This window comes from Protopterus annectens, chromosome 9.part0, assembly GCF_019279795.1.
Source record: "Protopterus annectens isolate FY-2018-M chromosome 9.part0, PAN1.0, whole genome shotgun sequence".
Lineage (NCBI taxonomy): Eukaryota > Metazoa > Chordata > Ceratodontiformes > Protopteridae > Protopterus > Protopterus annectens.
The window spans coordinates 781,996,957-782,022,529 of record NC_056743.1 but is presented as its reverse complement, the minus strand read 5'-3'; the positions used below and the strand labels follow the sequence as shown (position 1 = coordinate 782,022,529).

At 38.6% G+C, this 25,573-nt stretch overlaps 1 protein-coding gene across 3 annotated transcripts in view; it reads right to left on the bottom strand.

Moving 5' to 3' along the window:
* LOC122811523 (transient receptor potential cation channel subfamily M member 4-like) overlaps positions 1-25,573 on the bottom strand; it is a 1,266,622-nt gene that overhangs the window by 415,841 nt on the left and 825,208 nt on the right. For all 3 annotated transcript variants that reach the window (XM_044083407.1, XM_044083409.1, XM_044083408.1), the window contains 2 exons: positions 14,727-14,858; positions 9,969-10,101 (listed from right to left, as the gene is read on the bottom strand). In XM_044083407.1, coding sequence (XP_043939342.1) covers positions 9,969-10,101; positions 14,727-14,858 — 265 coding nt within the window. The remainder of the gene's footprint in view (positions 1-9,968; positions 10,102-14,726; positions 14,859-25,573) is intronic.

Genomic DNA, 25,573 nt, shown 5'->3' with positions numbered 1-25,573 from the left:
GTATTTCATTAAAAAGAACATTTTGCTTTGATTACATCTTATTAAACATGCCATTTATGGGTTGTTCATGGTTCTTGGTTTGGGTAAACTGTACTTTTAGTCCTATAGGTGTGGGATTAATTTAGCATTTTTTATTATTAGTTATCACACAATGCAAATTATTTAGTATATGTTCATAGGTGTATACTAGGCTAATGGCCCTGGAGCCTTTACAAGCCTAGCCCATAGAAGTACCCTGGCATTGTGCCGTCTGACATTAGTTCCCAGTGCCTCTATCAAGTACAGCCACTGCAGTGAACTTTTTCCCATCCACTCGTCAAGATTTCTCTTGAAGAGGGCCAGTGAGGTGCTCTGCTTGACATGTATGGGAAGTCTATTCCAGAGCATGGGCAGTCTCTGGGTTATGAACCTGTCTCTCCAGCATGTTCTATTGATTGTGGTAATGAGGTTGAGGTCTCTGGAGCATGTGGTGCAGAGGGATTTCTTTAGATGTAGCATTTCTAACAGAGCTAGGTCAGACATGGCTTTGTAAGTCAAGCAGAGATTGCCTCAGACGATATGAGACACAGAACAGCTGGAGTTTTTTGTCTGTCTGTGTAGGACATGCGTTTAAGGCCTAGGATCCTCTTTGTGAGGAACTTTTGTGGAGCTGTTCCATGTGTCTAGTTAGGTACATGCCAAATGGGACATTATACTCTATGACTGGCTTAATGAGGGAAGAGTAGAGAGATGATCTTTTTCTTCTGGGATGCAAAATCCTTGGTAATAAGATGTGCCACATAAAAGGACTTTCTGACCACAGTGGCAATGCTGTGGTCGAAGGAGAGGTTGCCATCAACCTGTGTCCCCAGATCTCTTATATTGCCTTCAGTATTCAGTGGGCTTCCATTGATGTGGTAATTAGTGGGAACTGAGTTTTTCATAAAGGGGATGACGATGCATTTTTTGGTATTAACTTAAGGCCATGGTTTTGACACCAGTCATTGGTCTAAGTGAGAGCTTTCATAGGATGTCTACATTACTTAGGGAGTTAATAATGGCTCCCTGCTTGCAGTCGTCCATGAACTTGGTCAGCCAGAGTCCCTCTGTGTTGGCCTGAACTTCTGAGAAGTAGATATCAAACAGGAAAGGACCCAGGACCGATCCCTGTGGGACTCCACTCGTGACTGATTGTCAGTCTTACTTGGAGTCAGCTACTTTCACACTGGGTTCTATCTGTAAGCCAGTTTGCAACCGACATAGGGGTTGATGCCTAGCTTGGTGAGTTTATCAATAATTCCTGAGTCGGGAATGGTATCAAAGGCCTTGGCTAGATGAAAGGTAGACTATATGAACTGCCTTGCCCTCATCCACAGCTCTGGTAACTGACTCAAAGAAGTCAACCAGATTGAGCAGGCATGATCTACCTTTCACAAAACCAAACTGTGTGGGATCTAGAGTTTGGAGATTCCTTATACACTTATTAATTAAGTCCATGATGATGCACTCCATAGCCTTGCATATCAGACTTGTCAAGCTAATGAGGTGATAATTGACAGGCTCTGTAGTCACTCCCCCTTTATGGAGAGGGATGACTGTAGCAGTGCACAATTCGGTAGGGACAAATCATGAGGTGAGGCTGTGATTGAACAGGGCACACAGATATGGTGCCAGTTCACTTTGTAGTTCATGTAGAACACACCCAAGGATATTGCCAGGTCCCATGGAAGCTGTATTCTTGGCCTTGGTTGGAAAATGCAGCTTTAACCTGTGCTGCAGTAACACTGGGTGCCTGGCATTCCTCCGGTATTGTGATTGGCCCTTTGGGGGGGAGACAGGGTTTAAGTTGGCACTGAATCTGTCGGCTCAGTATAGGAGGTACCATTGTGCAGTAACTCGGAGCAAACCTGGGTATTGTTGTGGAGATTCTTGATATAACTATAGAAAACACTGCAGTTGTTTTTAGTGTCTGCTGCAATTCTGCCTTCATAGCTGGCTTTAGAGGTTTTGAGGAGGGATCTCAACTTTTTGTTATGGTTAATAAGGGAGTTTTTCCAGTCTTGGGACTTCACCTTTTTCTGCAACAGTTTCCTACTTCTGTTGTAGAGTTTATTAATGGCAGGGGACCACCAGATTGGCTTCCTTTTTTGGAGGAGAGCATCTTGGTTCTGTTGGGTATGGCTAGTTCCATGCATTTACGTACATGTTTGTACAGTGTATTGGTGTGTGATTTGGCAGTCATGCATCTATTTTCCATTGACATGGGTGCCATGAAGTTAGCCACCTCTGTTTTTAGGAGCCCAAAGTCAGCTTTGGAGAAGTTTTTCATGGTGGTCATCTTTGCAGGGGGTGTGGGTGATATGTGGATTTCCATGCTGATTAGTTTATGGTCAGATCTAACCAGGGAGGAATTGACTATTGGTGTAGAGCAATGGTTGTCCATGTTAGTAATAACCAGGTCAAGGATGTTGCTTTCTCTGGTGGGGATAAGAATGAGCTGGTCCAGTGCATTGGAATTGATGAATTCCAGGAAGCGTTGGGCCAGTGTATTGGTGCATGAGTAGTTTTCCCAGTTGATGGAAGGATAGCTGAAGTCACCTAGTATGAGAGTGTTAGGCTGGACCCTAATAGTTTCCAGGGTGCCTAGGAACATAGAGTGAGAGTCTTGGGACATGGTTGGGGACCTATAGCAGGCTACGACCTGAATCACCATTTTACCCAATGTTAGTTGTACCTGAAGTATCTCAGATGCGTTATGCTGGGTTACTAGTCTGGAGGTGTGCATATCCTTTATGGATATGGAGACACCACCACCTTTGGAGTTTCAGTCCATGTTCTGGGGCCAAAAGGTCTGGAATGAGTTACAGCCTGGTAGTGCAAGGGTGCTTTCTGCTGCTTTAAACCAAGTCTCCTTTACAGCACTAATATCGATGTTCTCCATTTTGAGGAGTACTTCAAGCAAGTGCAGCATGAGAGTTAGACTTCTAGCACTGAGCAGCATGACCCTCAGATTGCATTTAATTATAGCTGTTACGGTGGTAATTTGGTCTTTGGAACATCACCTAAACAGGCACTATAGGGGTGGCAAGAGCCTTAGCCAGTATCCGGAAACCCAGGGGTGACAGATGCAGGCCATCTCTGACAAAGTATTGAGGTCTGTCAATCATGTCATCCCAAGCAGACAGATACTAGATCCCCTTAGAAAAACACCAGAAACTTAGCCAACTGTTGAAGTCAATCATTTTCTGCCTGTACTGTGGTATCATTCTGGGAGACAGCAGGATGATACTCAGAGCTAGCGTCATACCTGTCTGGGCCACATAATCCAAGAGCTCCTCTATGTCTCTTTTCATGTAGTCCAGGGAGGTGCATCTCAGGTCATTCACATCCACATGGACAGTGACAGTGTCATACTTGTACTTGTTGTGGAGTGACCTGAGTGTGTGCCTTGTGTGTCGGATTCTGGCATCTGATAGACAGCTGACTGTTACCTTCTCCTTAGTGAAACTCCTTAGTGAAACTAGTGAGTGGGACATCAGTGTGCCTCACTATCGAGTCACCTATGATTAGTGTATTGGGCAAGCTGTTTTGCCTTAGGGGCTTAGGTTGAGGGGCACACTATGTAGGTGAGATGTGTCTTGTGATTTGTGCTGTGTTGTTGTGGTCGAGTGCATTTCTACCTTGGAGGTCTCTGCTGTTTGGGTAGATTTCCATTGACAGCCTCCGTCAAGGTGGGTGGATTACTTTTGTTTTTATGTGAGAGCTGTGATGGTGGGTGTTCTGGAGGGCTATGTTTTGCTTGTGGTGTGGTGCAGGTGTTGGCCTTCTCTTGACCAGCTATTCTGGTCTTGGCTTGAGAGTGCATGGCTTCCAATTTGGATATATAAGTGCATCTCTCACAAGTCTGAGTGTTGCAAGGTAAGAGGAGAGGGTTGTCTGTGTACATGAGGCAGTTGCTACACTGCCTCAGAGTGCCCAACTTCACCAGGTTAATAGGAGAAAGCACAGGGAACTGACCTTTAGACATGCCAGGAGGAATGGTTATTATTACTAAGTACTGCAGTGGTTCATTACATGTTCCTTTTACAGGAAAAAGTATCTCTCAGGGTGTCTGAGTCTGTACAGAGCACTGCCAAACACTTGAGCGGAAACTAATACGTAGACCCTGAAAACTTAAGGATGAAGTATTTAGGCAGATATTCTGAAGTTAGGAAGAAATCAAGCAGTACTTACTGAAAATAAAGAATTAGCTTGTCAAGAATGATGAAAAGAGGGGTCTCGTGAATGGCTACTGCCTGGCTACTACTAATACTGGTCTCAGCACAGCTTCACTCTGTTGGGATACAATACTTCTTTGCATCTTCTCTCACCAGAAGCAAAATGTTAGTACCAATCCCAAGAAGAGCAGTAGGCCACAGCCTGTTTGGTGATCCACAGTCTTGTCCCAGATGATGCAAGGGTCTGCAGGCTTGTTGCCTTTTCCTGGTAGATGTCTCAAATAGCAACCAGACCAATCAGGTACGTTAAGCACAGACACTCACTCTCCAACCAGAAAGAGTTTGGAATCAATGCACTCTGCTCCTACTGTCATCAGGATCAGAATATAAGCACAGATTCCAAGTTGTCACCTACAAAGCAATTAAGTTTTCTGGTGATCTGCAGTCTCCAGAAAATAATGTAACTGCACTCCTTCTCTCACCAGGAGAAAACAGAAGCACTAATCCCAAGATGACAACTGAGAGGCAGAATGTGGGCTGTCCAATAACTGGTGGTCTTGCAATAGATTCTTAAAGGTAAGATGAAAAAAATGGTTTATCCTAAACACTGCAGTGTGCACTACAGGAATTAGATGTGAAAGTAGATAACTTAAGTTTTACCTTTCTAAAAAGTTAAGTTTTAGTGGAGAGTCACTTTTTAAAACAGAACAGTTTTACTACTATTGTAAATTGAAAACCAAAACAAGCGGGTAATGTCAAACCTTTGTTATGGGTATTAATTTTAAAACATGCTTATTCAAGTATTTTTCAGTCCCAAGTTGCCACATTAAATAAATAGCAGTCAATCTAATATTTAAGTTTGTAGTCTTACCACATTTCCCCCCCACCACATTCGCAGATAGTGTTTAACTCTTACTTATTTCTTTTAGGAGAATGGCCTCAGTTCAGGAGTTCAGATAGGGATGGCATATAATATCGGAGAAGGATAATGCTTTCTTTGGAGATTTACCCACGGACAAGGTAGAGTATTTGTGAGCCTCTAAATACTGAAGCAAAATGGGGCAACAACCAGTTACCTGAGGCAACAATATCAGAAGAGGGCAATGCTCCAAAATAAAGTGATGAGAAAGTCAAGAAAGGATCTGTTCTCTTCCACTTGATGGGGACACTTATGTCAGCTTCTCAAATTAATCAGGCAGAAGTGAATCATCAGTGTTCTGGGGAAGGACAGTGTCAGCAAATAGACTAAGATCTAAAATGTTTTATTGATGTCCTAAATCAGGAAAGCAGATCCAGGTTAATTAACTAATTTTAGATAGAAGGACAAGACAGAAGCGATTTGGTTTTAGGTCCTTCAGATTCTGGTAGAATTAATTTCCTCAATTTCCATTAAGCAATGACTATGCCATTAGTATTAGCCTAGCTTGTACATGTGGCATAGGAAACTGTACTTGATCCTATCCCCTTGCTGCTTAACAAGGTGCAGCAGTTACAGTTCATGTCCCTCACCATGTTAAAGAAAACATCTGGAGTGGGATTATGTTGAATTGTTTGATTTGCTTGACTAGGATATTTCGATACATCATGGAGAATGATGTTCTAGGTATAAAAGATCTTGTATCTGCATTGTCAGCTCTAGGTAGATGGCAGCTAAATAATTTTAAGTCTGCCATGGCATAACTGGACATTATATTTTGTACAATTTATACCTATTATTATAGAGGAAAAGAACCGTCACATGCTCTGCCATTATGAGTTATTTTTTTAATCATTTGAGAAGCATACTATCTTAGGGGAGCCCTAGCTGGTTATGGAATGATCAAAAATTTAGGAAAATTAAAGCAGCTCACAAGCATCTTGGGTGGGGGTTAATGTTACCACGACAGGTGGTTTGGAGTTAAGGTCAACAAGCCAAGGATCCTGCCCCATACTTAGTCTTGTTGGGCATTTAATGCTGTGTACCTGGTCCTCTTTTAGATTGTTTGCATACTTGTTCACACTGCGTGGGGGATAAGAATTCAATTAAATGTTGGTTTAAGGAGGGTGTCAAAAGTAGTGACACTAATAATATCCCTGATAAAATGTTGGGGTTTACCAGCTAATTTTCCTGAAAGAAGTAAAATTTCCTTTCAAGGTTTACAGAAGAGGTTTTGAGAACCACTCCTCCATGAAACCAGACACTTTACATAACAACTTTAAGTGTCAAGTGTGAGGATTCAAATCATGATTCTCCCTCAAATCCCACGGCTCTACCAAACATTCACAATTGTAAGAACTTAAGGCCAGTACACAGAAAAAGAATCATATTAAGAGATTTTTTGTACAAGGAGATTGCTAAAGGGAGACATGCACGACTCTTCCATTTCCCCTTTTTGACGTTTTTAAGGTCTCCCTGCTGGATTTGGTGCCCAAAAACAAGGATGAGTTTTGCTTAACCTGCCCCTCTCTTTTTTATATGATTTCTCCATAAACAATAGCATACAAAACAGGATGATAAGGCATAATATGTCATATATATAAATCAGTTCAATGATCCTTGGCTAGCAGACGTGGATGTGGAGGCAGCCTTCCACCCTGTTTGTCCCCAGGTTTGGCATCTATTAGGCAAGCAGTTTGAAGACGATTATTACTTTATTATAGCTATGTCCATGGGCTGTTTAACAGTATGTGCCTCCTTCGAAAAGTTTAGCAAAGGTTTGTAGTGGTTTTGGGATCAGAGGTCCCCTTTACATGCAATGTGCATTATTTAGATGATTTCCTAATTGTGGGTGAAAGGGAGTCTGGTACCATGGAAGGTCTTTCTTCATTTCAGGATTTGTGTCAATAGATTGAGGTACCTCTAGTTTAGGACAAAAATAAAAGGCCCTGCTAAGATCCTTGCGGATTTGGGAATTTATATGGATGTGATTTCCTCCTGTTTTCATTTATTGCAGTATAAGTTGGAAAACCTTATATCTTGCACTAGTTTGCTCTTGTCAGTCAAAGATGTCACTGCGGAACAGATTATAGAACAATGTCATCTGTTAAATCACAAGGCTGTAGCTTGGAAAAGAACATTTACCAGATCATTGTTTAACCTTTTGCAAGGCAGGCCACATAACATCCTAGGGTCAAGGCTTGACTAAAGAATGAAATAAAGCCTCCATTTATGTAGTGTATTTTTGTTGCACTTCAATGTTAGTATATTTTAGCATGAAGAATGGGTTTCAAATCATTCATTCAGTTATTCTCATATGCTACCTACATCCCTGCAGCTTCAGTTACTCACAGGCACCGCAGGGTTGTGGGCAGGGGGACTATTTCAAAGGACAATGTTCTCTACTCCTAGGCCTTCTTCATGGTCTAGTGATAGGGAAAAAGCCATCACTGTCTTGAAACTGATGCCTATTTAAGTTGAGGTAGTTATTTGGCAGGAAGACTTATAAAACAAAAGTGTAGATTTTTGGACAACAAAGCTGTTCAGCAAGCTTTGACTTAGATTGCCCATATCTGTGTGGGTTCAACGATTAAGGTGTTTAGTACTCCACAGTTTATGCATTAACTTGTCTTTCTCTCTGGGCTACATTTCATGATGCTGTTACTTGTCTACAGGTCCCCTAAGTTTTCTCAGTTGGTTTTAGAGGCAGAAGACTTGTCCACTCAGACCCTGGACAAAATGTGCCTGATTGGATAAGACTAGCTCTTATCCAGTGGTGGAATTCTTGGGCACCCAATACCAAGAACGCAAGTGGGGCAGAAAGTTCTGTTTGACCTTTCCTAAATGAGTGTGCTCACCCAGATTCATTCTGCATTGTTTGACAAGCCACTGGGTTGAAGCTGAAGCTCATAGTATTGACAATGCATTGATCTGATCAAAGCTTATTTGCCAGAATATGAAGACTCAAAATTTCATAAAACATTGGCTGATAGACATTATTAAAAGGCTGGGATAAGTTCAAAGGGTCTTATTCTGATTCAAAATAGCCAGTTGGAAAATCTGTGCTTTATTTTAGTAGGTTTTCATACTACATTCCATAATTATCTGACTTATGCAGTTTGAGCTACCTTATTCACTTGGCTGTATGCTGGGGCATTCTGCATTAGTGAATTTACTTGGGTCTGTGAAATGGAATCCTGTATCTTTGGTTTATATGGCTGTCACAGTATGGATTCTCAGGTGTAAGGCTGATCAGACAGATTAGGGTCATCAGGTGATAATGGGCAGGGCATACATTCCTTTAATTTGTCTTGTGCGGCGGATTACTAGCTGCCCTTCTAACTTAGTCTAACATTTTGTTTTTCTAATGAGAATCAGCGAATGGGCGGCACGGTGGTACATAGGTTAGCATCATTACCTCACAGCAAGGGGTTCTCTGGTTCTGTGTGGATTCTGCATGTCCTCCCTGCTTTCGTGTGGGTTTCCTCCGGGTGCTCCTGTTTCCTTCCACATTCTAAAGACATGCATTTGGAGAGTTTCTCCCCTGGCCTCTGCTGAAAATGGGCTCTGTCCCAGTCAGACTTTCCTGGTAAACAAATGTCAAATAAATAAACAATGCCTAAAGACTCCACTATCCTATCATGCTAACGTTTCACATCCATTTGTTACTCATCTCGCTCATTTGGGTTGAGTCGAGTCTCACTTTAGGCTTTTGAGAGTTATTCTGCAGAGCTGATTAAGAATACAGGTAGCTGGTCCTCCCATGCTTCTTTGACCTATAACCATTAGTTTTAACTCTGTTTCGGAAAGTGGTGGTGGGGACGTTGTTGTTGATCAGATAGTTTTCTTTTTCCTTCAGGTTACCTAGGAGTTCTAATTTTGGAACATTCTTTCATTTGCTCGGCAAACAGAAGAGCAAATGTATGCAGAGCAGGATTGAATTTAGGCCTGGATCCTTGTTCCTGTAAAGATATTTGGGAAAGCTTTGTTCAGGTTATTGTGGAAGTAGGCAGCTTCATGTTCTTATAGTTCATTTAGCTGGGAATGATCTTACTAGGATCTCTAAACACGAGTTATTATCTAATATTCTGTTTGTTTTTTCTTTTTTTCATCTATTATCATATATTCTGAGAGGTTTACCTCATTCAAGGCTATAGCTCTCCTTTTTTTGTATATTTCCAGTTAACACCATAGCACCTTTTGGCATCCAGATCTTTATTTGGGTGTAACTTCTTAAAGTGATGTGGCAGCTAACAATGAGCAGTATTAGAAAGGGCAAAGGCTTATTAACAAAATGACACAATAATGTCATACAGTCAAGAAATTAATCACCGTTTGCAACTTATTCAGGTTTTCATATTTATGTTCATATTTTCATAACTGAGTGAACTACGTGTGATTGAAGGGTATGGTGTGAAATTCCAAGGTAGGAGACAGGAACATTTATGGTCAATGTCCATTTATATTACACTATAGTGGGGAGATGTATGTTTGTTAATTATGAAAATAAGCACTTTTAACACTGCAAAAAACAAGTGACACTGTTTCATGGCATCAGGTGAAATCTTGGATGCTGTTTTACAAAACTGTCCGATATTTGAACTGTAAATTGCTCATCTTAAATAATATCAAGGGTTATTATATTGCTAATTATTTAATTAAGCATATGGTTTCATATTTCTGTAAATATCTCAATAAACACATTTTGACACGATTAAAATATCAGATAAGGAAAAGGCTAAACATTAAGAACATCTGAATACAGTTGTATTTCAAAATATTTCAGACAGTTTACTACCTATGTATAAAAAATAGCTTCCTGTTTACTGAAATGTATGGATTTTCTCTGCAGTTACCTTGGGCCAGCTGCTCAAATTTGATTGACAGGTCTTTCATTGCCTGTGAGCTCTCAGCCTCAGACTCAATTCGTGACATCTCTTTTAGTATTCGGCAAGCAGCAAGTGCAGATGCCACAGATTCGCTTCCTTGCTGAAAAAGAATATTGATAAACATGGTTTCTGAGTGCACACTGATAGCTTTGCATAAATGTGTTAAAAAAACAATACTCTAGTATGTTTAAGGGACAGGACATTCTAATATTTTACATTACTACAATGGCTTAAATGTACAGGCAAGACTTCATACTAATAGTGATGCAACACTACGACTTAAAGATTGTTGTTTATTGGCAAATACTAGACAGAGGGACCGAGCTAGTAAAGATGTGCAGCAGGTAAAGGTGATAAAGGATAATGAGGGAACATACTCACAAGTGAGGAGAGTGCGTTGAGCAGATGGAAAGAGTACTTTGAGGGGCTGATGAATGAAGAGAATGAGAGGGAGAGCAGGTTGGATGATGTAGGGATAGTGAATCATGAAGTGCAGTGGATTAGCAAGGAGGAAGTAAGGATAGCTATGAAGAGGATGAAGAACGGAAAGGCTGATGGTCCAGATGACATACCTGTGGAAGCATGGATGTGTTTAGGTGAAATGGCAGTGGAGTTTTTAACTAGATTGTTTAATGAAATCTTGGAAAGTGAGAGGATGCCTGAGGAATGGAGAAAAAGTGTTTTGGTACCGATTTTTAAGAATAAGGGTGATGTGCAGAGCTGTAGTAACTACAGAGGGATTAAATTGATCAGTCACAGCATGAAGTTATGGGAAAAAGTAGTGGAAGCTAGTTTAAGAACTGAGGTGATGATTAGTGATCAGCATTATGGTTTCATGCCAGGAAAGAGCACTTCAGATGCGATGTTTGCTCTGAGAGTGTTGATGGAGAAGTACAGAGAAGGTCAAAAGGAGTTGCATTGTGTCTTTGTGGATTTAGAGAAAGCATAAGTCATGCCTAGACAGGAGTTGTGGTATTGTCTGAGGAAGTCGGGAGTGCCAGAGAAGTATGTAAGAGTGGTGCAGGATATGTATGAGGGTAGTGTGACAGCGGTGAGGTCTGCGGTGGGGGTGACGTATGCTTTTAAGGTGGAGGTGGGATTACATCAAGGATCAGCTCTGAGCCCTTTCTTATTTGCAATGGTGATGGACAGGTTGACAAATGAGATCAGACAGGAGTCCCCGTGGACTATGATGTTTGCAGATGACATTGTGATCTGTAGTGAGAGTACGGAACAGGTGGAGGAGACCCTGGAGAGGTGGAGATATGCTCTTGAGAGAAGAGGAATGAAGGTCAGCAGGACTAAGACAGAATATATGTGTGTGAATGTGAGGGATGATAGAGGAATGGTGAGGATGCAGGAAGTAGAGGTGGTGAAGGTGGATGAGTTTAAATACTTGGGATCAACAGTTCAGAGTAATGGTGAGTGTGGAAGAGAGGTGAAGAAGAGAGTACAGGCAGGATGGAGTGGGTGGAGAAAGAGTGTCAGGAGTGATTTGTGACAGACGAGTACCGGTAAGAGTGAAAGGGAAGGTCTACAAGAGGGTAGTGAGACCAGCTATGTTATATGGGTTGGATACAGTGGCATTGACAAAAAGGCAGGAGTCAGAGCTTGACGTGGCAGAGTTGAAGATGTTAAGATTTGCACTGGGTGTGACGAGGGTAGACAGGATTAGGAATAAGTATATTAGAGTGTCAGCCCAAGTTGGAAGGTTTGGAGACAAAGCAAGAGAGGCAAGATTACGTTGCTTTGGACACGTGCTGAGGAGGGATGCAGAGTATATTAGGAAAAAGATGCTAAGGATGAAGCTGCCAGGTAACAGGAAAAGAGGAAGGCCTAAGATAAGTTTTATGGATGTGGTGAGAGAGGACATGCAGGTGGTTGGTATGACAGAGCAAGATACAGAGGACAGGAGGAAATGGAAACAGTTGATCTGCTGTGGTGAACCCTAACGGGAGCAGCCGAAAGAAGAAGAAGACTAACCATTGCTAAAGTTCCTCTTGCCAAATACCTGACACTCTGAACCACAGCCGAACAAAAGAAAGATTTTTTGCATTTGTTGTTCAATTTAAGTAATTTTGTCATATTTAATGTAAAGTGTGTCATTCACTACTACAAATTCAGTACCTCTATTAACGTACAGCAGAACAGCAAAACTTTATATAATTTGCCTCTGAATGGATGCAGTTTTCTTTTTCTAAGGCTGCTAATATTGGTTATACTACTGCCATGCAAACTCTGTTATAGAGACCATAACTGCTCTGCCCTCAACAAAACTTAGCTGGTTAGAACTACATCATCACCTCAGCCATTCACAGCTACTTGTAACCCACAAGCCTTTACATAAATGTAACAGGTGTCCTAGCCTAAAAAAAGTATTCTCCACACCTTGCCAACACCCTAGAAACCTACACTCAACAAAACCTTACTGCACATTCAGAGAGCAGTATCTTATAAGGTGGACTGATGTGCCAAAGAAAATCCTCCACTGTAGAAAAAAATAATAAACCTAGGAGAAATACAAAATGATGACTGTAATCTTGTAATGTGATGAAATCACAGGCTTACCTTAGCATTCAATATTTATTTGTATCTGTGTCCAATGTAAAGTAGTGTTAATGTTCAGGAACCAAAGAAAGCATTAGGCAGACTTCAGTAGGAAGCTTCAGCAGCAGTTAGAACGGGTTTATATTACATCACCGAATGCTTAAAAAAACGAACGGTGATTAATCGACCCTATGCAAGCAAAAGCTTACAATGTCGAACTGTCAGAACAGCGATTTTTTTTTCCCTTGGAAAAAAAATTGCTGTGCCAACAGAAAAAAAAAAAAAAAAAGAAAACACTTCAAAACTTTATGTTAAGTGGGGGGCGAAGCCCCCCACACCCCCCTACTTAAAAATACCAACTCCGAGACTGCACTAGAGTGACGAAAACAGCAAAGTAACGAAGCAGCCAAGTGAATTCTTTCCCAGGGAAAGAATTTGCTTGAAAGCTGCTTTGATATTTTGCCTTTTCATTCTTCTATGTTCAACTAAGATGCATTCGAAAGAATGCATCTTCGGTCCTGTAATAGGAACCCGTTAGAACCGTTATTTGTATGCACTCTGCTGTGCGTGTTGACATATGCAGATTTTTCATAGGTAGACATTATTGGGCTTATAATCATATTGAAAAAACAAATCAGACAAATGGCAGAAAGATAATGCAAATTGCATATGCCAAGTGTAACATTCAACAGCAAGTTAAACTGAAAGTCTACAGAGTGGAAGAGCAGTAAAACATCAGGAGAGTTGTGTTCCGAGTACAACTGATAGATGCAGACATTTTTTACACATCTAATTAGGGTAACAGAACAGCGGGGAAAAGGCAGTGTAAAAAGAAGCAGTACTTTGTGCAAAAATAAAACAAATGCTCAGGTAAACTGGTGCATGTTATTTCTCAAAAGTACTAGAGCTGTCATGAACCCATTTGTGGATTCAAAAGCTGTTTTGGGCTCCAGAAAGAGCTACGGCTTCTTTTTGCTTCCTTTTTGTTATCGGAGGCCTAGCTTAACAGAAGCATGCAAGATTGTAAGCACATATGCATACACAGTTTCTATATTTTTCCACAAAATTAAACTAAAATTTATTCAACTACCCCAAACTCTGATAGCAAATAAGCTATACAAATTACTGAATACTTGTTAAAACGTAATCCATTTAAATAAAATAAACATTTAGAAACATTGTCATTTTCTTTAAACAATAAATGACTCAAAATTGTGCAGGAGAACTGATATACAAGGATTCTCCAAGCAAGGGCATATTGCAGTCTCACAATTGTAGGATAAACTGTACTATGGAAATTCTTTGTATTTACTTAATAACAAGTATGCAGTACACACTAGACAAGTTATGTATTGTTCAGATGGGACCTGACCCATTAAAACAATGGCAGTAGAAATCTAATATTAAACTGCAGTACAGTCTGCAGCAGCAACAGGAAAACATATAGGCTGCAAAAATCTGATCCATCACATTACAGAAGTTAAAAAAATGCAATGCTAATTAAGCATACAACAGATGAAAAAACATCTGATGAACAGCAGCTATTGAGTCAAATAATACAACAGATAAGAAAATCAAAGTATGGTGCATATTGCACTCACATACTACATTTGCAAACCTTCTTAAGTATGAAAGGGTCCTGAAGGGAATGTTTTGAAAGCAGATGACTACAAAGAATCCTTTCAACTGTCACAATGAGCTTGCCTCAGACCTCAGAAAAGTCTCTTGAGCCTATCTAGATCGCAAGTAAATACTTTAATACTATCTTGCACAGATGCAACACATCCCTCAACACAATATGCATACTTAAATAGTAATGATTTGACTTAATTTCATTATTTTACTGTTGGCTTGCAACAAATAAACATTCATGGATTAATGCCTTTCCACATGTATCCTGGTCCCACATAAAATTAATACTGAAGAGATTATATTTTAAATGCACAATTTTAGACTTCCTTGAGCCTCACTATGGAGAGTAGCTTCACCATTTGAGAATCACTGATCTAAGCAAATAAAAATAAACTGCAATTTACTATGCCAAATCCTTATTAGTGCGGAAAAACTGAAATTTTGGCTCAAATATTCACGCTTAATCTACCTTCAGTGTCATTACTTTAAGATAAGTAGTTAACATTTCTGTAGCTGTTTCACCACATATAAAGAGGAGAGACTCACCATTTCCCAGAAGTATATGGCCATGTCACCCAAATTCTGCAGAATGGCCCAGATAAACAAATCAATCCAAGGTGTTGGTGAGTGCTTGGTCGCATAATTAACTTCATCCATTTTTACCATCTGATAATTGTGCTGTGGAAAAAAGGCAGATGGTGCCATTCATTATTTTAGATGAGAGGTTCAGTGAGTAAATGAAATTATCATAATTCTGTGCAATGTTTCCTTATTTTTATGGATTTTTTTTAACCATAGAATCTTACTGGGCTTGAAAGATCAAAGGTGATTAAGTAAGCAAATGCAGAAACTGATCAAACAAACTAATTTTAGTGTCCACTACAAACAAAATACTTCACCTCCCTCTTACTTTTGCTATATTTATTCCCTGGAAGTGTCGTCCAAGTCTAGAACATGTGTAATAATCTGCCAAATGCTAGCTACCTGCCTCAGCCACACCACCGCAAACACATTGGTTAGATGACTTTCTCCAAATGACTGACAAACACTAGTTGACCCACTCCCAGAATGAGTACTACCATTCAAAACCCAACTGTCCATTCATACAGAAGTTGACTGACTTAGTGCCCTTTCCCTAGATACAAAATGCCAGCAGAAGAAAACCCTAAAGGCTACGGGTTCTGCAGATGTTGCAGTCCCTACTTCCTATTGTAAATCCCTGCCCTTCCTAGATGGACATTTGGTCATAAAATAGTACAGTACTAAATATTTTGAAATTGAATAATTAGAACAGTGATTTATTTGTGAAGCTTGCAAATTTCTGATGTACTTCAAAAATGTAATATATTAGACATTATAAAATTATAACAAAGTTAAACCACTTACTACTAAATGACAATTTTATCTATTGCCAATGTTAGGACTAGCAAAGAGTGAGATCATTTTACAAAGGACATGCAGATGACATAGTTCCACATTACTGAGACATTCATTTTAATATAAATGGATCTCAAAACATTTCACTATCTTAAAAAATAAAATATTATCTAATCAGTTAAGGGTCTCTCCTGTCGATTTCAAAATGAAATTTATTGCAAAAACGTATAAATTCGGCATTACGTTTTCCTGGTACCTCAACTTAACGGCATTCTACTGAAAAAAAAAAGTGTGTGTGTATTGGGGATTACTATGGCAGCAGTACTCACAATATTTAGGCTTACACTTAAAAGTGATCGAGCTGGATTTTTCAACATCCCACTATACAAGGCCAATGATTATCTTGTGCATTTAGCACCAGCCACACATAGCAGACGTACAATATAAAAGCAACTCTGGTGGGTGCCATATTTAGTTCTACTAAATGCTTCAGAAGACTGGTTGGTTTATTAGGTTTTCCATTCACTTCTGACCAATGTTTTCAGTATGTCTATTAAATTTTTCTATTTATCATTTTTTTTTTACTATGAGAAAGTAAAATTAAACGTCATACTGATTGCCCCATTGAAGTAATTCAACACGTGTTATTTTAGTAGGTAAACCAATTACAGTAGATATTCATGCCGTCCTATGATGTTGATGATTGCAAATTCAAAGACATTTAACAAAAATAAGAACACTAAATGCTATGGAGGAATTTTTGTTATAAACATATCTTCCCAAATCAAAGTTTAGATGATACAGTAGTGGGCTCAAATAACAGCAAGTGAATAACCAAAAAGCCCATACCCCATTTACACTGGGCTCACTCTATCTAGGTATAAGTTGGTTTTAAAATTACTGGCACTCGGACAATTTTAGTCTTTAGCATTGATGGATTTTGTCTTCCTTTTAATATGTTACCTTGGCTCTAGAATGAAGTACTGCTGCACTATTTTACCAAGCTGAAGTTGATAATGAGCCTACACACCATTAACAGTCTTGTGGTCTTATTAAATCATCCTGAACTAGGCTATACGTTATTGATTATGGCAAATCTGGTTTAAACCTCTCAGAATAATTTTCATTTCTCTTACTATTGAGTGTTACTTTTAACAGATTTCACGTCTTGTACATTAGATGAAAATATATGCAAGAACAGAACTGCACTCATTTCAGACTTCATTTTCTGTACAAAATCATTAATTTCCTGGATGTGATAATTAGAAACTTGTTCAGAATACAAATATCCCATGTTTTTGATTACAGAAACATTCTTAGAGAATCCTAACTTCGCTACTTTCATCTCAAGTACTTTAGGTACTTTCATCTCAAGTACTTTGTAACAATCAACTTAATTTCATCATTTAATGTGTGCTCAGATAGTGTTTGTTACTACAACAATGAGTATCTGGATACACTGGAAAATTAGATGCAGATTGTTCTTGTATATAAACTAGGTAAGACAACAGGAGAAAGTAATTTATGTAAATAACCCTTGCACCCATCTATAAAGCTCGACATTCACCTTTTATTTATTTGTATTGTATACTGCTGAAAACACAGTAAAACAGTACTGGCTCTAGCAATGGACAATGGGATACACCATTAGCTTGTTTTGTGTACTTTCACATATTATTAATTTTTACTTTATGGCTTTCCTTTTAAGTTGCTCTGTTATGCATCTTAGCAATTTATTAAGTTTATTAAGGCAATAGAATGAGGTACAGTGTCACAGGCATATATCAAGTGAAGCACAATCTTATTTAATAGTAAATTCCTATAATCAGTGCAAATATGTCCAAAGAAACCTATTAAATGAATACTAAATTATTTTATTTAAGTGAATCTTTGTTGCTAAATATCAAAATTATATGATGGATTAAGTGTAAAAAGCTGAATTAGAACTCCCAGTCTTTCGTCTAAAGACAATTAACTAATTGTTCCATTTTTTTTTATTATGATAAAGTTAACTTTTTTTTATTTGGCATGACAAAAACTATTTTTTTTTTTGCAAACAAATTAATTGACTAAATTAAGCTGAAATAAATATTATAAAGGTTAACCCAAATGAGTTAAATGTCTTTAATATGCACAGTGTTTTCTGGCTGCATTATAATGCAAGATTTAATTCTAGCAAGTAATTTAATTATCAGTAGAAATTATGATAGAAGATGAAAATGCTAGTATTTCAAAATGAATGGCACTGGGTTGAAATGCAACTTTTCCTGAATGCTATACTTTTAAGACTTAATTTGTAATACTACAAGTTTCTAATAGGAAATGATTTGTAGAATTAAGGTAACTCAATGTTCAGAGTTTTACCACTGTTGGAGATATTAATAGCTAGAAATTCACTGTGCTAGAATTTATTGATTCTAACTGACCTCCATGTTGTTTGCTAGATGTCCTGAAGTTCATTTAGTTTTAATTTGGATATAATCTATAAATATTCCAGTGATATTTCTTCTTCTTAACTCGCATAAGAAAGTTGTTATGCCACAAAATTGAAAAATTTGAGTTACTGACTTTGGTAATAATGTGGATATATATCAAACTGTACAGCCTGGTACAAAAAAGGTTCAAACCCCCTAAGTGTTATAAAATTCCCTTTTCTAGTCTTACCTGCTCAGCCAGGTTTGAATAGTTGCCCTAATAAAAATGTATAATGGTATGCTAGGATACTGTATACTTTAAATGACCCGAATATACAAGCAGATGTGGGGTTTCTAGTGATGGAATAAAATTATCAGAAGTGTGAATTCACTATTAATAACACTATGGCCCTTACTCGCAAAATTAAATATTTTTCCCATTCTATGTATAAAAACAATTGTGAACACAACAGCCAGATTGGCAAATGTCCATGTTTATTAGGAGAATGAAGTTAATGAGGCAGGATAACATCAGCAGTAATGAATAAAGAAGTAAAGGATTGTATGACAATGTCCGTCTTACTTGTGTAGCTTCCAACAGAGATGCAAGGAGAGATCTGTCCTCAGCATTAGGGCAGAGCAATGACATCACTTCCTTATTTGTGACAGATGAAAAATAAAAACACTTAAATGTTACAATATTAAGCAACAGCAATAGACTGCCCAAAACTTCAGATGTTAATTCCTAATCTATGAAGGTAGTAAAGAAACAAACTCAGAGAGGCTTAATCACTAGCATAACTTGGCTTTTTATAATCATTCCTGTGACCAAACCTGCTTGAGTTTTTTTTTCTGCATAGATGAGATCCATTGTGTGTCTTTTCATATAGTCCAGTGATGCATGTCTCAAGGCATTTACACCCACATGGAATATGATAGAATTATATTGGTACCTAGGGTGCAGTAACTTGACTATGTGCGTGATATTGCAGATCCTGGCTCCACGCAGACAACTGTTATATACTCCTTGTCTAACCTGGTGAGTGGGGCATCTGTGTCTTGCATGAAGTCCCCAGTGACAAAAGTATTACATAAAGTGTATGCTTGCCTTATGGGTTTTGCACTTGGGGTACCATTAGGTGTAGGCTTATATGAGATACTTGGTGTTGCTTTTGGTGTAGGCTTTCATGATTGCTGAGGAGCAGTGCTGCTATTAGGTGGCTTTCAAAGTCTTTCAGAAGGTTTATTTTAAGCACCTCAGTATGACAATCTGTGTGTGCAGTGAACAATATGTGTGAGGGCTGTAGTGTGGGTATTCCTAATAACCCTGTCTGTATAGGAGATTTTTGCATCCAAGTAAGCTGTGTATTTAAATCACTCACATATCATGTTATTTTCTTTAATGATTAACTGGTTGTCTGAGAACATGAGACAATTTCTATATTCCCTTAGGATGTCCAAATCTACCAAGCCGACAAAGCGATATTTGGAAATTGCCTGTCCATGTTGTCCTGTCCTCTAATAGGGTGGGCTGTTTAGGATTATGATTGAGTTTTAAAAGGGGTCTCAGAGTAATTTCTGGGGTTAAGGGCAAGGTATTATATAATGTTAGGACATGTTAATGCTATTTAGAGCACAAGCTAGCTGCTATAAGCTTATTTCTGCACAATGCCACACTGTTTAATGGTTTTGGATCTAATCCTAACTTTGTAGGTAAATTTTACTGTCTAGGCATTAGCTCTTATTTGCAATGGTGATGGACAGGTTGACAGGTGACATCAGACATGATTCCCTGTGGACTATGATGTTTGCAGATTATATTGTGATCTGCAGTGAGAGTAGGGAACAGGTTGAGGAGATCCTGGAGAGGTAGAGCTATACTCTAAAGAGGAGAAAAATGAAGGTCAGCAGGACTAAGACAGAATATGTGTGTGTGAATGAGAGGGAGGATAGAGGAATGGTGAGGATGCAAGGAATAGAGGTGGCGAAGGTGTATGAGTTTAAATACTTGGGAACAACAGTTCAGAGTAATGGTGAGCATGGAAGAGAGTTGAAGAAGAGAGTGCAGGCAAGGTGGAGTGGGTGGAGAAGAGTGTTAGGAGTGATTTGTGACAGACGGGTATCACTAAGAGTGAAAGGGAAGGTCTAACAAGAGAGTAGTGAGACCAGCTATGTTATATGGGTTGGAAGTGGTGGCACTGGCAAAAAGACAGGAGTCAGAGATAGACGTGGATGAGTTAAAGATGTTAATATTTACTTTGTGTGTGATGAGGATGGGCAGGATTAGGAACCAGTATATTAGAGGATCAGCTGAGGTTGAATGGTTTGGAGACAAAGCCAGAGAGGCGAGATTGCATTGGTTTGGACATGTGCCGAAGAGGGATGCTGGATATATTGGGAGAAGGGTGCTAAAGATGGAGCTGCCAGGTAAGAGGAAAAGAGGAAGCCCTAAGATAAGATTTATGGATGTCGTGAGAGAGGACATGCAGGTGGTTGGTGTTACAGAGCAAGATGCAGAGGACAGGAAATAATGGAAACAGATGATCCATTGTGGTGACCCCTAACAGCTGCAGCTGGAAGAAGGCGGCATTAGTTATTATACAGGTCACTGCTAACCACTGCTGCTTGGTTGGCAGCTCCACGCAGAAGAAAAAAAAAGCTTGAAAACTACTCTTATGCCCTCAACCCAATAACATAACTTCATTTTGAGCTTTGCCCATAGTTTCTCAGCCAGAAATTCAATTTAAACACCTTCTGCCACAAGACATCCAACCTGGAATTAAAAGTGCTGTGAAAGCAGCTCTCAAGTCCAGATTAAACAGCAAGCAACTACCAAACAAAGCACACAGACTAGAAAAGCCAACAGAGACATGATAGTTTTTGCCACAAAATTAAAGAAATGCTTTAAAAATGCTCAAAAGCAAGTACAAGTGCAGTTAATCAAGAAAATATTCTTATCTTGGCTTGGAGGGCTCTAAATACAGTTGAAATACTGGAAGAGTGTTGCAGAGTTCTGTGTAAGTGAACATGGTCATTAGTAAAGAAGTAGTGGCAACAGCAGAAGCAAGAATTAAGGTGATTCTTGTCTCATAGCCATTTCATTAGGCATCAAGCAGCTTTGCAACAGATTAATGAACAGAATGATACTGAGTGGTAATGGATCAGTGTGTGCTCATTTTGATGCCTATTTTTCTAACATGCCTGACATTAAGTTTGCACCTAGGATTTTCACTGCAACACAAATTGGGTGGTTTATGCCATTAGGTATTCTTGCATCCATAATCATACTGGGGAAATGTCTAGGAAGTTTAAAGTAAGGTTACACTAACATATTGGAAACATCCCACACAACAGTTCTCTAACAGAGCCACGTGACTATCTATGAATAGGGGTGCTTATTTTATTAAGAGCAGAGAGTTTTTATTTTAACATGTGGTACTCAGAAATCACACTGATTTAATGGTGAATCAATCGGATGTACTCAACAGACTATGTGCTTAAAATGACTTTTTCCTTAACTGGTTGCTTTGATAAACTGTGTACTTTTTGTGATCAAATATTACTCTCTGGAAAGATTTGGTGAAGCTTCTGGAGTAAGTTAGTTTTAAATACAATTTTCTTCCAAACTTTTACAAAGCCATTCATTTTCTAATATTTAAGTGCAGTAGTAGAAGACACATTTCTTGGTTCTCATTATGGTCCTCACACATTTTTATAAATGATCATTTCCTGACAGTCTTATAAATGAACTAGGGTTCTGCAATGGAGTGTACTAAGGATGAGTTTATCCTAAATCAGTTGGAGCCCAGACAATCCATGAAACAAAGAAGTGAGCAAAGACAAGACCTCACAAAACTGAAGAGAAAACAATGTAAAGAAAGAAACAGCAGTTTGCTTCTACTGTACCAAATGTGACATTAACATTTTGTTGCAGATAAAACACTTTGCACTTACTGTAACATTAGAGCTAGTGAGCAATGCTTACTTGTTAAACCACTCGTACTAAGGCTGGCAGATCTTCAGCAGCTTGGCATTTGAACATTTCCCAGGCTGCTGCCCCCCTTAATTTAAAGTTCCACAAGAAAGAAAGAAAAAGATAAGAGTGACATGCTAATGCAATGCATAAACAGAACACAAAAGAAGCCATAATATCACAAAATATCCCTCCAGGTTCTGTCTAAAATGATGCAGGAGAAGGAGGGTTTGACATGGATGGACCTGTTCATCCAGATCTAATGCTATGGTAAGTATATAGCTTTCATATCAGAGACTAGGAGGTGCATCATTGTCAACCATTAGGCTAGAGTACCAAATATAACCTCTTGTGTTGCCCTCATGGGAGCATAAACCTAATGACTGTGGCCCTGATGGAAGAGCTAAATCTAAAGATCACGTCCAGCTTCTAGTCTCTTGAAAAAAAGCATTCAGTAAAGCCCATGCAGCTGCTGCACAAGAATAATCTAAAATGAATTAATGTGAAAGACTTAAGACGTAGCTACTGCTCTGACTGAGTGAGGTATTAGGTCAGAAGGCCATGCCTCATCTATTTTTGGCAGAACTTGATAGTCAGTCAACCACCTTGACAAAGGGATTTTGGAGACTATTTCTTTTTGGAAAGTGAAACAAATTATTGAGATTCTTCTCCAACATTAGTTCTATCCACACAAAATATGAGCAAGCTATGAAAATCCAGCCAATGCAGCAATTACTCTCCTCTGTTAGATTAGTTTAAGGAGTAAAAAAGCAGATAAATGGATTGGTTTAGATGAGTTACACAGAAATCTTGAGCATGATTGACAGATTAGTGTGAAAGGACACTCTGCCCTTATGAATGAAAAAGTAAGGATGACTGACACACACAGCCAGAACTACAAATACTTCTGGCGGAAGTGATGATCACGAGAAAGATTTTTCTAAGAAACATGCCTTGGGTATAGTTTAGCAGCTGTTTCAAATCACTGAAGATTAAATTTTTCTAAGTCAAAGAAATCTCCGGAAGGAACAAGATCCTTAAGTTGAGGACATAGGGGAAAATTACTTCCATGAAATGCCTCAAACACCTTCAAGGATGCTAATAATGAAAAGTTTCCCTGAGGAAAAATTGAAATGGCTACTAGATGAATATTCACTGGAGGAACAGTTAAAATGAATACCAATAATCTAGGAGAAATAGACTAAAATGACTGGTACAGGAACAGTAAATAGATCTGACCCCAGTTGCAGTAACTAACATGGAAACATGCATCTCAATTTGTATGTTTTTCCTAGTATTTGGCCTCTGAGCCAATGTAAGGATCTGGACGATCCTTCTGGGTAAGAAGGGTCCATGGCCACCAGTAGAACTACTATAAACATACTATAAAGGCAGAGAAGGTCTTGGTAAGGCTTGCCAGATGTGCAAGTAACAAGGATTCTATATGGACTCATGCAAAACATGAAAAACGAAGTCCTAGAAGCCACTTCACCAAAAGTGAATCTTTGGGATATCTACCCAAGGAAGGAGCAAGAGAAAAGAAGCTGATGCCCTTGATACTGGTTATAGATATTGCAGCAATATCTCCCTCTCTAATGGAAGGATTTCTCTGTTTCAGATTGACTTAAAGATCACCTGTATGGCATCAGTAAACAGAGATAGAGCTGGACCACTTAAGAAATGTTTCTCTCTGTATGTGGTTAACTATCAGAAACACCTTTATAATCTATTTGCACACTGCTGTGGCTTCTCAATAAAAGGGTATTAGTGAGTCTGTCCCTCCGTTTGCATATCATACAACTGCCATGTTGTTGGTGGGGATGGCAAACTTCAGCATGGTAGAGAGTCCTGAAATGCCTGCAAGTGATGGTCCATCCCTATTTCCATTATAAAGATGTACAGACAGTTTTCTGTCTGTGACTAAACACCTTGGAACATCTACCCTGAATAATGTACCTAAGTTAGAGCACAGGCATCTGTTGTGACAGCCGCAAATGAGAGGACACGTAGGAGAGAACTACTTATCCTAAAAGACCTGTATTATTCAGCCTACCTAAAATTCATAAAAGGATGATGGGTACTGCCATGCACTCAACTGTTTTGGTTCATGGTTATTTGACTTTTTGTATTTTAATCCTATCAGTTCAATTGCTGATGTCTTTCAGTAAATTTAGTTCCTATTTGAAGGACAGTAGCAATTTCCTCACCTCATCACATAAGATGCCATAAAAAGCAATAGTATATACCAAAATAAGACAATGAAAAAAGTTTACAAAACTGAAGAATATAACGTAATATTATACTAATATTAATATATAATAACATGCTGCTTTGACTAAAGCAGTGGAAGAATGCAAGTTATACTTCTCCTTTCAAAGTCTGTTTTAAAACTGAATATCTTTATTTTAATGCTGTAAGATATGAGCAAAAATAAAGGAACTGCAGTGGGAGCAACTATGTCACCAACTTATAAAAATTTATGTGTTGAATATTGTGAAAAGGGGTTTATTTTTAATCAAGTATATACAAATAACATAACATTTTTGTTTCTAGAAGACAAATGGCAAAATACTTTTGCTGTACATGTCCCTCCTGGGCTTAATGACATTTTGCCTCTGCTTCTGTTTGAAAGAAAAGATCGGTGTATGATTCTCAGAATGTTCTTTAAGTAGTGTGGGCTTTATTCCCCTGAGGAAGCAATATTCCGCAGTGATTTGCAATATGTATGTTACGACTGAATACATTTTAATGTTGTTTTCATGCAACTTGTGGAGCAGAACTGTGCAATCAGGCTTAGCTGGCAAATGTTTTTGTTACTTGAATTCAATGCACTTTTTAGGATTATCTACTTACAATGTGGCATAGTCACTAGTTAACTTAGAAATTATGACTGTTGATGCTTTCAACCCTCCTTCTCTCTCTTATAAATATTAGATGAACACATACACGTACACACACACACACACACACACACACACACACACACACACACACACACACACACACACACACACACACATATAAAATGGTAAGACTTTAATGGTTCTGTATATACTCAACATATTATGGTGGTAAATCATACAGTGGCGGAGTTTCATGTATGTCACATGGTGATGAGCTGTTTGAAGGCAAGGTATGGCATACAAAATGGCAGACATTGCCTCTCTTAGAGAGGGATATTTCAAGTGTGAAATACTAGGAGACTGACTGCATGTAGAAAGTGGAGAATCAGAATCCTGACTGTAAAGAATTTTATATTTAAGAGACATTAAAATTGGACTGACAACCTAGAACTGAAATGCAAATTAACCAAATGTGCCCTCTATATATATATATATAAATATGTATATATGTATGTACGCACACACACGTGTGTGTATGTAAATATATATATATATATATATATATATATATATATATATATATATGTGTGTGTGTGTGTTTGTGTGTGCGTGTGTGTATGTCTACTTCACTTCACCAGAATCCCATTTCACTGAAATTCATTTCACTGAGACCAAATCACCTAAAGTTCACAACACTGAAAACTTCATTTCACTAAATCTCATTTCACTGAAAGCTTACAATGCTACATTTCACAAGACTAAATGGGAAACCAAAGATAAACTCAA